This window comes from Onychomys torridus, chromosome 3 (genome assembly GCF_903995425.1).
Source record: "Onychomys torridus chromosome 3, mOncTor1.1, whole genome shotgun sequence".
In the NCBI taxonomy this organism is placed as follows: domain Eukaryota; kingdom Metazoa; phylum Chordata; class Mammalia; order Rodentia; family Cricetidae; genus Onychomys; species Onychomys torridus.
In genome coordinates, this window is record NC_050445.1 from 14,731,839 (window position 1) to 14,747,841 (window position 16,003).

Sequence of the window (16,003 nt, forward strand, 5' to 3'; positions counted from 1 at the left end):
AATGACACTGGTAACCAGGCTAAATAACTAACAAAAGCATCAAAGGTAAGACTGTTGAGTGAAACTGTAAAAAGTGTGTGGGTGCTGGTGACACAGGATAACACTGAGGTCCTTGATTTTCACTGCATGGGAAGAAATCTCTTTTGAAACAGAAATTACAAAAGAGGATCACTATATGGTCATCTTCAGCAAGTTCATGTTTGTCACAATGTGTTGAAAATAGTGTTTGTCTTAACGTCACATGATCTCTCTTTTTGGAGGCTGTACATCTAGCTCCACATCTTCAGTTGTGATTACAGAAAAGGGGAAAGTAAAATAGAGACCCGGAGAGCAATAGAGACCAGGGTACAAGTGGTCGTATCAGGGAAGTGGGAAAGTGGAGCTCCTTGGTGGATAGGCAAGAGGTAAATACAGAAGAAATAGGTAGGTAGGGGAAATAGCAATATGGGTGACTGAAAAGTCTTAAGTAATCATAGTTTTAACTATTTACATTTTCCTTCCAAATAGAAAAGAAAAATAGTGTTTGTCTTTATAGCTGGGAGTTGGTTCTTTAAACCTGAAATGCAGGCTCAAAAAAGTGATGGGATTGGAACTAAACAGGGAGACATTTAGGACCATTTATAACCTTAATAAATGATTATAGAGTTAATAGGGTGTGGAAAGTGCAGTAATGGCCTCTAACTATATTGATGTCTTTGATTCCAGATCCTGGAGATGTGAGATTTTATGCAAAAAGGAACATAAAAGCAGTTGAAATGAGCTAGACATTTTGCTGATTAAAATAGTGGGATTGTTATAAGTTATCACTGTGATTCCACTAGAAGTGTGAGTCAAAACATGAATAGTTGCAAAATAGAGCATATTAAATTTACACAACATGAACTTGGCTCACCTCACTGTTTTGGATTTCTTTTGGTGAATATTTTCCAGGTCAACCTAAGTTTTATTTGGTTGTAAAAATGTGATTAATATTCACTACTGTTTTAGGTGTTATAAAATGAGGCAATGTAAATCAATAGGATTGGATTTCTAAGGCACACAAAGCATGTGTTCTATATAGGATGTGATTGTAAATGCCTTTGTTATCTCTAGTATGCTATATATAGAGGTAGATACATGGAGAAGTATATACAAGTATATGTTATTCAGTCTAGAATATCAAATATTAAAGAGACAGGTTAATCAAGAATAAGTAGGTAAAACAGAATGATGGTATAGATGTACAATGACCAGTGAATCACAAGTTTGATGCATACTCTATTATTTTTTCCACATATATGAAATACGCTCCCACTATGATATTAAGAAGAATGCACTTTCCATGTATGTCCTCATTAAAGAATGTCCTTAATTTGCAAGCTGGGCTTGGAGTCTTAGCCAATATATTTCTCTTTTTTTTCTACACTTTCATAATCCTAGGTCACAGAACTAAGCCTATAGACCTGATCTCCTGTCAACTGACCTTCATCCACATAGTGATGGTCCTCAGTGGAGCGGACATTTGGCTTACAGACTTATTTGAGTCACTGAACTTTGAGAATGACTTCAAATGTAAGGCAACTTTTTACATAAGCAGGGTGATGAGAGGCCTCTCCATCTGCATGACCTGCCTCCTGAGTGTGTTCCAGGCTGTCACTATCAGTCCCAACACATCATGGCTGGCAAAATTTAAATATAAACTAAAAAAATACATGATTTATGCTTCCTTATTTATTTGGTCTTTTAACTTGTTATTCATTGGCAACCGGATCTTCTATGTTGGTGCTTTTACCAACATGAGTGAGACCAACCAGATGAAGGTCACCAAATATTGCTCACTTTCCCCCATGACCTACATCATCAGGGAACTGATTTTAACAGTGACAATCTCCAGAGATGTCTTTCTTGTAGGAGTTATGTTGACCACAAGTGCATACATGGTGATTATCTTGTTCAGACATCAGAGGCAATGCAAGCATCTTCACAGCATCAGCCACATGAGAGCATCCCCTGAGAAGAGGGCCACCCAGACCATCTTGCTGCTGGTGGTTTTCTTTGTGGTCATGTACTGGGTGCATTTCATCATCTCATCCACCTCAGTCCTGTTATGGACATACAACCCAGGCATCTTGACTGTTCAGAAGTTTGTGATGAATGTTTATCCCACAATTACTCCTTTGGTACAAATCAGTTCTGATAACAGAGTAATCAATATGCTGAAAAACTTGCAGTCAGTGTGCCACCATATTTTTAAAAAAGGATAATTTTTCTCTTATTTTTAAAAGACTATTTATTTTAATTTATATGAATGGATGTTGTGCCAGCTTGTGTGCATGTGTGCATTCTTGGCCCCCACAGAGGTCAGAAGAGGTCATTGTCCCCACCTTGAACTGGACATACAGGTGGCTGTAAGGAGTCATTCTAGTATGCTCCAATTATTTTATTTCAAAATATAGAATCTTCTTAAACTGTTTAATAGTTCAAGTAGCATATCAAGATTCTTCATATATTTAAATAAAATTTGTGGTACTACACATGTATATTCTTGCTGTGGATATCGCTCTGTGTAAATAAAGTTCTGATTGGCCAATGGCCAGGCAGGAAGTATAGGTGGGACAAGAGAGTAGAGAATTCTGGGAAGTAGAAGACTGGAGAGAGAGACCGCCAGCCGCCGCCATGAAAAGCAACATGTAAAGACACCGGTAAGCCACAAGCCATGTGGCAAAGTATAGACTAACAGAAATGGGTTAATTTAAGTTAAAAGAAGCAGATAGCAAGAAGCCTGCCAAGGCCATACAGTTTGTAAACAATGTAAGTTTCTGTGTGCTTTCTTGGTTGGGTCTGAGCGACTGTGGGACTGGCAGGTAAGAGAGATTTGTCCTGACTGGGCCAGACAGAAAAACTCCAACAACATATTCTCATGATATTTCTGCTGCCAAGTTCTTTATATTTATTGTACAGCCCAAGTTGATATTTCCACAGGATTTCTCGTACTCTCCTCTTTTTATTATATATCATAAATGTTCCTTTGATGCTGAGGTTACTCAAAGGGAGCTGCTTGTTGATAGAGATATTTAAGATTTTCTTTTGAAAATATTTTAATCTACTCTCAGTTATCAAGAATAGTTTAATATCCTATTGTATCTTTAATTCTCTCTTCAAAGTATAGTTTCTCTGGATCCATAAAAGCATTGTGAATTTAAATTTTGTCTTTTTACCACAGTTACTTAGTCTTACATGAAAATTCCATATGCCTGTTTATTTGTACTTCATTGATACTTATTGAAATATTGTTGATAAATAAAAATTGTTTATACATGCATACATGATGTACAGTGTGCTTTTTGTGTATGTGTGTATGCATGTGTGTGTGCATAGATAAAGGATGTGTGTATATGTATGTGTGCACAGACAAAGGATGTATGTGCACGTGTGTGTGCACAGATGAAGGATGTGTGTGCACGTGTGTGTGTGCAGATGAAGGATATGTAAGCATGTGCACTTGGAGGCCAGGAAACAACTTTGCTGCTGTTCTTCAGAAGCCATTCACCTTGTGTTTTGAGAGAGCATTTCTCAGTGACCTGGGTCTTGCCAAATAGGCCAAGATGATAGCCCCAGGGATTCTTTTGTCTCTGCCTCTCCAGCTCTGGGATTACAACTGTGTACCACCATACCCCACATACAATTTTTCCATTTATTGAAAATAGGGTTTTTTTTTTTATACAATATATTCTAATTAGAGTTTTTTCTCCCTGTCAACAAGTTCCAGGAAAGCTGAACTTAGACAGTGAAGAAAACCATAGAAAACAGAAAGCATGTGAAGTTATAACTGAATGAGGAGACCCTATTACAGCCCCAGAAAGCAGCCAAACTTGGCAGCTTCAGCCATATGGTTCTGGCTTTAGAGTGAAGGTTAGAAGAAAGATTTGCATTTCCCGGATAATTAGGGATGTTGTGCAATTCCTTAAATGTCTTTCAGCTATTTGAGCTTCCTCTGTTGAGAATTCTCTGTTTAGTTCTATAGTCCATTTCTTAATTGGACCATTGGGCATTTTGATGTCTAATTTCCTGAGTTCTTTATATATTCTGGATATCAGCCCTCTGTAAGATGTGGGGTTGGTGAAGACCTTTTCCCATTCTGTAGGCTGTCGCTTTGTCTTGTTGACTGTGTCCTTTGCTGTACAAAAGCTTCTCAGTTTCAGCAGGTCCCATTGATTGATTGTTTCTCTCAGTGTCTGTGCTACTGGTGTTATATTTAGAAAGTGATCTCTGGTGCCAATGCGTTCAAGAGTACTTCCTACTTTCTCTTTTATCAGGTTCAGAGTAGCTGGATTTATGTTGAGGTCTTTGATCCACTTGAATTTAAGTTTTGTGCATGGTGACAGATATGGATCTATTTGCAGCCTTCTACACCTTGACATCCAGTTAGGCCAGCACCATTTGTTGAAGATGCTTTCTTTTTTCCATTGTACATTTTTGGCTTCTTTGTCAAAATTTTATGTTCATAGGTGTGCAGGTTAATGTCAGGGTCTTCAACTTGATTCCATTGGTCCACATGTCTGTTTTTATGCCAGTACCAAGCTGTTTTTATTACAGTAGTTCTATAGTAGAGCTTGAGGTCAGGGATTGTGATGCCTCCAGAGGTTGTTTTATTGTACAGGATTCTTTTGGCTATCCTGTTTTTTTGTTTTTTGTTTTTTGTTTTTTTGTTTTTGTTTTTTTTTTTCCATACGAAGTTGAGTATTATTCTTTCCAGGTCTGTGAAGAATTGTGTTGGTAATTTGATGGGGATTGTGTTGAATCTGTAGATTGCTTTTGGTAAGATTGCCATTTTTACTTTGTTAATCCTGCCTATCCATGAGCATGGGATATTTTTCCATTTTCTGACATCTCCTTCAATTACACCTGTCAGAATGGCTAAGATCAAAAACACTGAAGACAGCTTATGCTGGAGAGGATGTGGAGCAAGGGGAACTCTCCTCCACTGCTGGTGGGAATGCAAGCTTGTACAGCCACTTTGGAAATCAATATGGCGTTTCCTTAGAAAAATGGGAATCCATCTCCCCCAAGACCCAGCTGTAGCACTCTTGGGCATATACCCAAGGAATGCTCAATCATACCACAAGGGCATTTGCTCAGCTATGTTCATATCAGCATTGTTTGTAATAGCCAGAACCTGGAAACAACCTAGATGCCCTTCAACTGAAGAATGGATAAAGAAAATGTGGTACCCATTGGAGTATTACTCAGCAGAGGAAAACAATGACATCATGAAGTTTGCAGGCAAATGGATGGATCTAGAACAAATCATCCTGAGTGAGGTAACCCAGACTCAGAAGGACAAACATGGTATGTACTCACTCATAGGAAGATACTAGAAGTAAAACAAAGGTTACTAGACTGATACACAACTCCAGGGAGGCTACCTAGAAAAGGGGACCCTAAGAAAGACACAGGGATCACCTAATGACAGAGAAAAGGATGAGATCTACATGAACAACCTGGAACAGAAAGGGAGAACAAGGAATAACAGACCATGATTAATGAAGACCACATGAGAACAGGAAGAAGCAAAGTGCTAGGGAGGCCCCCAGAAATCCACAATGATACTTCCACTGTAGACTACTGGCAATGGTTGAGAGAAAGCCTGAACTGACCTAGTCTGGTGATTGGATGGCCAAACACCCTAACAGTTGTGATAGAACTCTCATCCAATAACTGATGGAAGTGGATGCAGAAATTCTTGGCCAGGCCCCAGATGGAGCTCCAGGAGTCCAACTAGTGAGACAGAGAAGGGATTGTATGAGCAAGAATTATTGAGACCAAGATTGGAAAAAGCACAGGGACAAATAGCCAAACTAATTGAAGCACATGAATTATGAACTAAAAGCTGTGGAGCCCCCAAATGGATCAGGCCTTCTGGATAAGTGAGACAATTGAATAGCTTGAACTGTTTGGGAGACACCCAGGCAGTGGGACCTGGACCTGTCCTTAGTGCATGAGCTGGCTGTTTGGAACCTGGGGCTTATGTGGGGACACTTTGCTCAACCTGGAAGGAGGGAACTGGACCTGCCTGTACTGAATCCACCAGGTTGAGCTGAATCCCTAGGGGAGTCTTTGTGCTGGAGGAGATGGGAATGGGGGGAGGGAGGGGGAAGGACATGGAAACTCATGGCTGATATGTAAAATTAAAACATAAATATATGTATAAAATATAATTTGAAATAAAAATGAAAGAGATTATGGTATCTCCCTCTGTGACTAAGGAGAGCTGCTGAGGTCAGGCACATGAGAGGGATGTCACTGCATGGAGTCCTAGAGAAGCCATTATATGAAGCTGTGAAAGGGAAATCTGGAGTGCCTCAAAGACCTCCAAAAGGCTGTTGAGAAGATCAAGTGATTTTTATCTTTAAGTCCATTTGTGTTGTTTTTTATATTTATTGACTTATGTATGTTGAACCATCCCTACATTTCAGGAAGAAAAACCAACTTGTTTATGGTGTATACTCTTTTTGATGTATGTCGGTATTCTGTTTGTAAGTATTTTATTGGGCATTTTTGAGTCTATTCTTACATGGATATTGACCTGTTCTCTTGTGCCAGTACTTGGTTTTGGTATTAAAGTAACACTTGCTTTGTACAAATAGTTTTAGAGTACTCTGCATGTTTCTTTTCTTTAAAAAATAGTGTGAGGGAATTGGCTCTAGGTCTTCTTTGAATGTCTGGGAGATTCTGCTGTGAATCCATCAGTACCTGGATTTTTTTTTTGGTCTGGAAGGCTTTTCATTGTTACTTTGGTCTCCTCATTTGCTATGGGTCTGTTTAGGTTGTTGACTGGTTTAATTTGTGACTTGTCTGAATATAGGAAATCATACATTTCTTTTAGATCTTCCTACTTAATGGAGTACATATTTTAAAACTATTCTCCTTAATATTCTGAATTCCTTTAATGTTCTTTATAACATTTTCCTGTTCATTTCTGATTCTGTTAATTTGGGTTCCCCCTTTCTTTTGGTTATTTGGGCAACAGTTTGTCAGTAACATATGTTGGCTGGTTGTATTGTTTTCTTTGTTTCTGTTTTCTTGATTGCTGCCTTTATTATTATCTCTTACTGTCAACTAGGTTGTTTTTGAGTTGTTTCATCAAATCATTAATTTGTACAGTTTGTTTCTAATTTTTATTGGAGGTGGTCAGTGCTATAAATGTCTCTCATAGGACTGCTTTCAATGTATCCCAGAGGTTTTGTCCTACTGCTTTCATTTTCATTTAGTTTCAGCAAGCTTTTTTCTTTTCATTTCATCTTTGACCCTGTCACCGTTCTATAATATGCTGTTTGAGCTCCATGAGTTTGCATATTTACAAGAGATTTGTTTGTTGTAATTTTTATTTTATTGCATTGTAATCAAATGGGAAAGAGGAGTAATTTCAATCTTATTGATTTGTAATGATTTGTCTTGTGTTTTACCATGTCGTCTATTTTAGAAAATTTCCTATTTTGCAGAGTAATATGTGTGTTACTTGGTATTTGGGTAGAATATTCTGTAGGTGTCTGTTACATCTATTATATGTATGTTGTCCATTAGTTCTGATGTTTTTCTCTTTATTTTTTTGTACCAATGACCTGTCATTTGGAGAAAGTTGGGTATTATATTAACCTACTCTTAATGGATTGATGTTAATCTGAGTTACTTAATCTAGTAGTAGTTTTTGCTTGTTTGTTTGTTTTGTTCTGTTTTTTTTTTTTTTTTTTTGAGTTTTTTATTTTTATGAAACCAGGTGTCCCTGCATTTGATGCATGTATGTTTAGAGTATTAACGTCTTTTTGGTGAATTGTTTGCTCAATTAGAATGAAGTGCCTCTGTCTCTTCTGATTAGTTTTAGTTCAAAGTCTATTTTTTCAGTTGTTAGGATAAGTGACTCCTGCTTTCTTCTTGGTTCCATTTCATTGGAGTACTTTTGTCCATCCTTTATCCTAAGGTGATGCCTATTTTTAAAACTAAGATGTGTTTCTTGTAGGCAGCAGATAGGTAGTTAGTTTCTTGATCCATTCAGTCACTTTGTCTTTTGAGTAGAGGATTGAGGCCTTTCATGGTCAAATTATTATTGGAATGTTTGTGTTAGTTCTGGTCATCCTGTTGTTGACTTTTGGTGGTGTGTTCTCAATGGCAGTTTTTTTTTTTTTTTAATAATTATGGCTCATGTTTCTTTTCATACTTTCTCTGCTTTTCTCATTCTTCTTTTTAGCCCTAAATAATGCTCCCTGTATTTTTCTTAGGTTTGGTTTTTGTATATAAATTTTTGGGTCTGTCTCTGTTGTGGTAAATTGTTCCTTCTCCTTCAATGATGGCAGTAGTTTTGCTGGGTATATTATTTTAGATTGGCTGCCATTTTGGTCTTGGGTTATATTGTTCCATGCTTTTCTGACTTTGAAAGTTTCCATTGAGAAATTAACTCTTCTTTTGATAGGTTTGCCTTTATTTGTGAATTGTAGTTTTTCTCTTTCAGCTTTCAATACACTTTTTTTGTATACTTAGTATTTTAACTATGAGATTAATAGAAATTTTTTAAAATTTATTTTTATTTATTCTTTCTGTCTTTCACATCATGCGTTTAGATCCCATTCATTTTACCATCCTTTGGTATCCTCCCTCTGCCCTTGCCACGCCACCCAATAAAATAAAATAATTAAAAATTATCTATCTATCTATCTATCTATCTATCTATGTATCTATCTATGTATCTATCTATGTATCTATCTATCTATCTATCATCTATCATTTATCTATCTATCTATCTATCTATCTATCTATCTATCTATCTATCTATCTATATATTTATTTTACATCTTGGCTTCAGTTTCCCCCTCTCTCTTCTCTTCCCAGTCTCTTGCTCATCCCTTCTCTGTTCCCAACCACCCCCAATCTACTCCTCCACCCTTCTGTTTAGGAAAAGGCAGGTCTCCCATGAGTATCAGCAAAACATGGCATATCAAGTTGCAGGAAGACTAAGCACCTCCCCATGTATTAAGGCTGGCCAAGGTGACCCAGTATGAGTAGTAGGGTTCCAAAAGCCAGTAAAAGAGTCAGAGACAGCCCCTGTTCCCGCTGTTAGGAGTCCCATAAGACAACCAAGCTACACAACTGTTACACATATGCAGAGGGCCTAGGTCAGTCCCATGCAGGCTCCCTTGTTGTCAGTTCAGTCTCTGTGAGCCTTAATGAGTCAGCTTAGTTGATTCTGTAAATTTTCTTGTGATGTCCTTGACCCCTGTGGCTCTTACAATTCTTTCTCTTCCTCTTCTGCAGAAGTCCCCATACTCTGCCTAACGATTGGCTGTGGGTCTGCATCTGTTTACATTACTTGCTGGATGATGCCTCTCTGATGACAGCTGGGCTAGGCACCAATCTGGTCACAGGAGATGGCCAGTTCAGACTATGTATCTGCTATTGCTAGGAGTCTAACCTGGGGTCTTCATTGTAGATTCCTGGAAGATTCCCTTGTACCAGGTTTCTACCTGACCCTGAAATGTACCCCTTTCAGTGGTCTCTTTCGGTACTCTCCCACTTCACCCCCCCCCCCCAACCAGATTACTCATGTTCCCATTACCACCCATCCTCAGTCCATTCACAAAATCTCTTTTATTTCCCCTTCCCAGAGAGATCTGTGTGTTGTACCATGAATCTTCCTTGTTACCTAGGCTCTCTGGGACTGTGGATTGGCTGAATAATACTTCATTGTGTAAATGTATCACATTTTCTTTATCCATTCCTCAGTTGAGGGACATCTTGGTTGTTTCCAGGTTCTGGCTACAAATAAAGCTGCTATAAATGTAGTTGAGCAAGTGTAGTTGTGGTATGATTGAGCATCCTTTGGGTATATGTCCAAGAGCAGTATAGCTGGGTTTTGTGGTAGGTTGATTTCCAGTTTTCTGAGAAACCGCCACACTGACTTCTAAAATGGCTGTACAAGTTTGCATTCCCACCAGCAATGGAGAAGTGTTCCCCTTGCTCCACATTCTCTTAAGCATGAGCTGTCCCTTGTGTTTTTGATCTTAGCCATTTGGACAGGTGTCAGACAGAATTTCAGAGCCATTTTGATTTGCATTTCCCTGATGGCTAAGGATGTTGAACATCTTCTTAAGCATTTCTCAGCCATTTGAGATTCCTCTATTGGGAATTTTCTGTTTAGATCTGTACCTGCCTATGGTCATATTAGAGGAGCAGCAAATGGCAACTGACTGTAGGGTGTCAGTCCACCAGGAGGTGAAACCCTGGTGGGTTCATCTCAGATAGGCAAGGCCCCTCCCTATACCACAGACTACAGAATGTCTTTTGCTTCTGCTGTGCCTTTATACATGTTTGCTGCTGCCATCTTTCTCTGGGATCTGACATGATGTGAATGGGTGTGGGGAGATCCCCTTGCCTGTAATGTAGTATGTTTATCTCATGGAATTATCCTGTTCTACTGGCCATTTTTACCTGTGGATCTTTACGAAGATGATTTCCTCCTAAGCTGTACTATTTAACAGAAATAGCGATTTTTATATAATAATAGTGTTAGTTTAAGATATTGTGGATTGAGGATTTTTAATAAATATAGTAAGGAATTATGATGGAGGTTAGTCTAGTGGAAAAATTAACATAGGTAAAGGTTATAATAAAATTCTTCCCCTGCCTCTAATAAAGCAGGGGCTGCAGAAGATAAAAAAATAGAGCAAGAAAATTTCACATAGCTAGAACACATGAGTTTCTATTAAGGAGCCATATAGACTGTGGCTTAGGTTAATGATTAAGGAAAACAAATGAGTCCCAATAGCCCAGCTAGTTTAACTTCTTTTAATCTTAATGTTGGAAGATGTGTTCACAGGTTTCAGCATGCATCAGAGCTGAAACAAAGCTTTGAAAATAACTTAAAGTTTGACTAAGATTTTTTGTCAAATAGCTTTGAGGTGAAAAACCCAAGAAGACAATCTAAAGTTTTACAAAGGCACATAGTTGAGTGAGGAGCTCCTAAGGCCAGGAAACAAGTATTGGTGGAAGTATTAAGGCAACTCCACAAAGTTAAAAGGGAGGTTTATTTTGTGGGGTAACTTACAAGTAAAGGGATAGGTTACAGGGTCTGAGAAAGGTGTAGTGCAGTCCAGGGGTGTTCTCTGGAGAACTCTGCTAGGTCTACATCCAGCATCCAAGATCCAGGAACCAAGAGAACTGGCACATCTCAATCTCTAATCTTAAGGGCTCCTGTCTCCGCCACCTTGTAGGTGTGACAGTTAACAGAAGACTCAATGGGGGTAGTACTTCCAAGTCAAAGCTGGAACAGCTACTCACTACAAACAAGAGCAACCAACCTGATTATTATTAACTGACGTTCCTTTCTTGCTAGGATTGTTTTATGATCAAAGGAAATGATTAATTCATTGTACCCATTTCTGTCCTCAATCTTTTTGTTATTAAAAACTATTGATGAGTGGGTATGCACCCTAAAGATTAAAGTAGAGATGACCGTTTTTCATGTAATAGAGTTTAGGTTTGTGATTACTTTAAGATTCCTTATATGATACCTTTCAAGATAAGTAATAAAATAATTGGTCCTTTTTTTTTCTTTTACCCACAAAACATAGCTTGTCAGTAAAAGAACTTACTGAGAAAAATACTTTGCTTGCTTACACTCTGTTAATCTATAACAAGTTGCTTGGGTATGAATGTATGTGGGTTCTTGGGGATAATTTGCTTTCACCTGTAATACATAAAATATTTAATCATGTAGGGGATATGGGGAACATGCTGGTTTTTCTAAAACTTGTATTCATTGTAATCATTCATTTGAAAAATAGAATGTAACCGCATTGTAATTTCTATATTGACCAAAGATGTTGCTGGGGTATATAAGCTTTAAGGGGAAACACAGAGATAGTGAGAAGGAAAATACCAAGAATGAGATTCAGTGGTTGGGGATTTAGCTCAGTGGTAGAGTGCTTGTTGCCTAGCAAGCACAAGGCCCTGGGTTTGATCCTCAGCTCAAAAAAAATGAGATTCAGGAGGAAAATATAAAGAGAGTTAGAAAGAAAGGGCATTTCTAGATAGAGTTAAGAATACAGAAAAAGAAGAATAAAGAAAGGGTCTGAAGGAAACCATTAAGAGAGTGTGTGAGTGTCTTTTTCCTTACCCCACAGATAAAATATGATAGTAGGCCAACTCTATGGATTCCCTTTGAGCCCTTTACTGCTGGAGACTGGACCCCCAGGTAGCAGAATGTACCCCATTTTTCAGTTGGATCATTTAGTTTGTTGATATCTACTTTCTGTGTCTTTTATATGTTTTGGAAATCAAGTCCTCTGGGGGTGGTAAAGAGCTTTTCCCATTCTGAAGGCTGCCATTTTGTCCCATTGTTGTTTTCCTTTGAATAACAGAAACTTTTCAATTCATGACATTCTATTTATTATTGTTGGTCTTAGTGCCTGTGCTATTTGGTGTTCTGTTCAGGAAGTTGTCTCCTGTGCCAGTGTATTTGAGGTTATTTCCCAATGCCTGTTCTATCAGGATCAGTGTATCAGGACTTTATATTGAGGTCTTTGATCTACTTGTACTTGAGTTTTGTGATAGATATTGAACTATTTGCATTCTTATACTTGCAGACATCCAGTTAGACCAGCACCATTTGTTGAAGATTTTTTTTCCCCATTGTATATTTTTAGCATCTCTGTTGAAAATCAGGTATCCTAGGTGTGTGGATTTTTGTCTGAGAATTTGATTTGATTCCATTGATCCACCTGTCTGTTTTTATGCCAATACCATGTGGGTTTTATTTCTATAGTTTTGTATTAGATCTTAAAATCAGGGATGATGATACCTCTGGAAGTTCTTTGGTTGTACAGGATTGTTTTGCCTACACTGTGTTTTTTGTTTTTCCATATGAAGTTGAATATTGTTCTTTCAAGGCCTGTAAAAAATTCTACGGGCATTTTAACTGAGATTGCATTGAATCTGTAGATTGCTTTTGGTAAGATTGCCATTTTTACTATGTTAATCCTACTGATCCATGAGCATGTGAGATCTTTCCATTTTCTGATATCTTCTTCAATTTATTTCTTCAAAGACTTCAAGTTTTTTCACTTGCTTGATTAGAGTTAGACAAAGATATTTTATACTATTTGAGGCTGTTGTAAAGGGTGTTGATTCACTGATTTCTTTCTTAGACCCTTTATTGTTTGTATATAGGAAGGTTATTGATTTTTTTGAATTAATCTTGTATCTAGCAACTTCACTAAAGATGTTTATCAGCTGTAGGAGTTCCCAGGTAGACTTTTTTAGGTCTCTTATGTATACTATCACATCATCTGCAAATAATGATACTTTGAATTCTACCTTTCCAATTTACATCCCCTTGATTTCATTTAGTTGTCTTACTGCTCTAGCTAGAATTTCAAGTACTATACTAAATAGATATGGAGAAAGTTGACAACCATGTCTTGTTCCTGATTTTAGTTGAATTGCTTTGAATTTCTCTCCATTTAATTTGATGTTGGCAATGGGCTTGCTGTATATTGCTTTCATTATATCCCTTATATCCATGATTTCTCCAAGACTTTTATCACGAAGTGGTGTTGGATCATATCAAAGGCTTTTTCAGCATCTAATGGGATAATCCTGTCATTTTTTTCTTTCAATTTGTTTATATGGTAAATTACACTGACAGAGTTTTGTACATGATATCATCCCTGCATCTCTGGGATGAAGCCTACTTGGTAGTTGTGGATATATTTTTTTTATATTATGTTTATTTTTTATGCATCTCCAATTGTGAATGACAATCTAATATTTATTTAAAGGTAAAAAAGGGAAATAATAATGTTATTATTTCACAAGTCCACTTTTAATTTTATTAGTTTATTAAAAAGAATGCAGGGATACATGTTGTGGATAAGGATTGACTCCACTGTGCTGAAAGAAGCAGCCGAGTTTGCATCACCAAAGGCTGCTTTCACCTAGCTACCATGCCTTCCCAGTACTGCTTTGGGGGCTGCTGAGACCCAACCCATCTTCCCTGACACTCATGGGGTCTTTTTACTTATGTCTGAAGAAGTCTGCCTTAAGAAAATGGAAATATTACTGAAATATATATGTATTAGAATAGTGGAAGCCATGTTTCTCATTATTCATTTTCTAGGAATGATTTTCCATTTTTGGTAGTAAAAGGCAAGGAAATGAGATGTTTTCATTTCAATGTAGCCACACTGGAAACAGGGACAAAGAGATCTAGTGCCCCTATCCAGTTTATGAGTCCTGTTGTGAAATAAAAATTTAAACGATGGGCCATGGATATGTGCATCTATGCAGTCCCAGGCAAGGAAAGGTCCTGCCCAGCACTCACCCATTATCGTGGGGGCTTCATTCTGATTCCATGAGGTCGTCTGGCAAGTGTCCTCTTTCCAGGGCATAAGTTCCCTCTTGGGCTTGTGGCCCATACTTCTCCCAGTATGAGATTCTGGGGAAAACTCTCAAAGAAAGCTCCTAAAATTTACTTTGCAAATGATACAGTGGGGTGAAGTCTTATTAGGATATGTGGGCCCATAGCCAGAAATAACCCATGGTATGTGTAAGTTATTTTAAGTTATCTTAAAATTCTACATTATTTTTCCATCCCTTCCACCATATATTCATGTAAACTTGCCCAGACTGCAGCCATACTTTATGATTGTGAATTACTCTCCTGCTGCCTTCCATTTCTGTAAACAGTTATCTTTACTCAGACATTTCTATGAGTCATGCTTAATTTGGATTACTCACTTGGAGTAGGCAACAACTGTCTTTATCATTGACCTTTCCCCCCCCTCTTTTTTTATTAAGAGATTTTCTATTTGTTTTACATATCAACCACAGATTCCCCTGTCCTCCCTCCTCCCACCCCCAGCCTTTCCCCCCAACCCAACCCCCATTCTCACCTCCTTCAAGCAAGATTTCCCCTGGAGAGTCAGCTGAGCTGGGTATATTCAGTTGAGGCAGGTCCAAGAGCCTCCTGCCTGTAAACAAGGCTGAGCAAAGTGTCTTAGCATAGGGACTAGGCTTCAAAAAGCCAGCTCATGCACTAAGAACAGGTCCTGGTCTCACTGACTGGGGGCCCTAAACAGTTCAAGCTAAACAAGACCAAGCTATACCACTCTTGGGCATATACCCAAGGAATGCTCAATCATACCACAAGGACACATGCTCAACTATATTTATAGCAGCATTATTTGTAATAGCCAGAACCTGGAAACAACCTAGATGCCCTTCAACTGAAGAATGGATAAAGAAAATGTGGTACATGTACACAATGGAGTACTACTCAGCAGAGAAAAACAATGACATCATGAGGTTTGTGGGCAAATGGATGGAACTAGAAAATATCATCCTGAGTGAGGTAACCCAGACTCAGAAAGACAAACATGGTATGTACTCACTCATAAGTGAATACTGGATGTACAGCAAAGGCTAACCAGACTGCAACTTACAACTCCAGGGAGGCTAGCTAGTAAAGAGGATCCTAGGAAAGATACAGGGATCGCCTAGCGATGGAGAAATGGATGAGATCTACATGAGCAAACTGGGGGTGAAGGGAGGTAATGGAGGGCAAGGGTCAGGGGAAAGAGAGCTTAGGGGAGCAGGATGTCCTAGCTGGATCAGTAACAGAGTGGGATAACAAGGAAAGAGATACCATGGTAAACGAAGACACCATGGGAACAAGAAGAAGCAGAGTGCTTGAGAAGTTCCCAGGAATCCACAAAGATACCTCCACTATAGACTACTGGCAATGGTTGAGAGGGTTCCTGAGCTGACTTACTTTGGCGATTGGATGGCTGAACACCCTGACTGTCATGATGGAACCCTCAGCCAGTGACTGATGGAAGTAGATGCAGAGATCCATTGCTAAGTCCAAGGTAGAGCTCCAGGAGTCCAATCAATGGGAGAGAGGAGGGATTCTATGAGCAAGAGATATTAAGACCATGATTGGAAAAAGTACAGAGACAATTAGCCAAACTACTGG

At 38.4% G+C, this 16,003-nt stretch overlaps 1 protein-coding gene across 1 annotated transcript; it reads left to right on the forward strand.

Annotated features, from left to right (window-relative positions):
- The first annotated feature begins 1,325 nt into the window (after positions 1-1,325).
- On the forward strand, positions 1,326-2,243 carry LOC118580701 (putative vomeronasal receptor-like protein 4). The gene has a single exon (XM_036182621.1). It carries the CDS (start codon positions 1,326-1,328, stop codon positions 2,241-2,243), a length of 918 nt encoding a protein of 305 aa, XP_036038514.1.
- The last annotated feature ends 13,760 nt before the right edge of the window (positions 2,244-16,003 follow it).

Excerpts from the sequence above, each read along its gene's own strand:
- LOC118580701 (XM_036182621.1), top strand. The coding sequence starts at position 1,326 with ATGTCCTCATTAAAGAATGTCCTTAATTTGCAAGCTGGGCTTGGAGTC.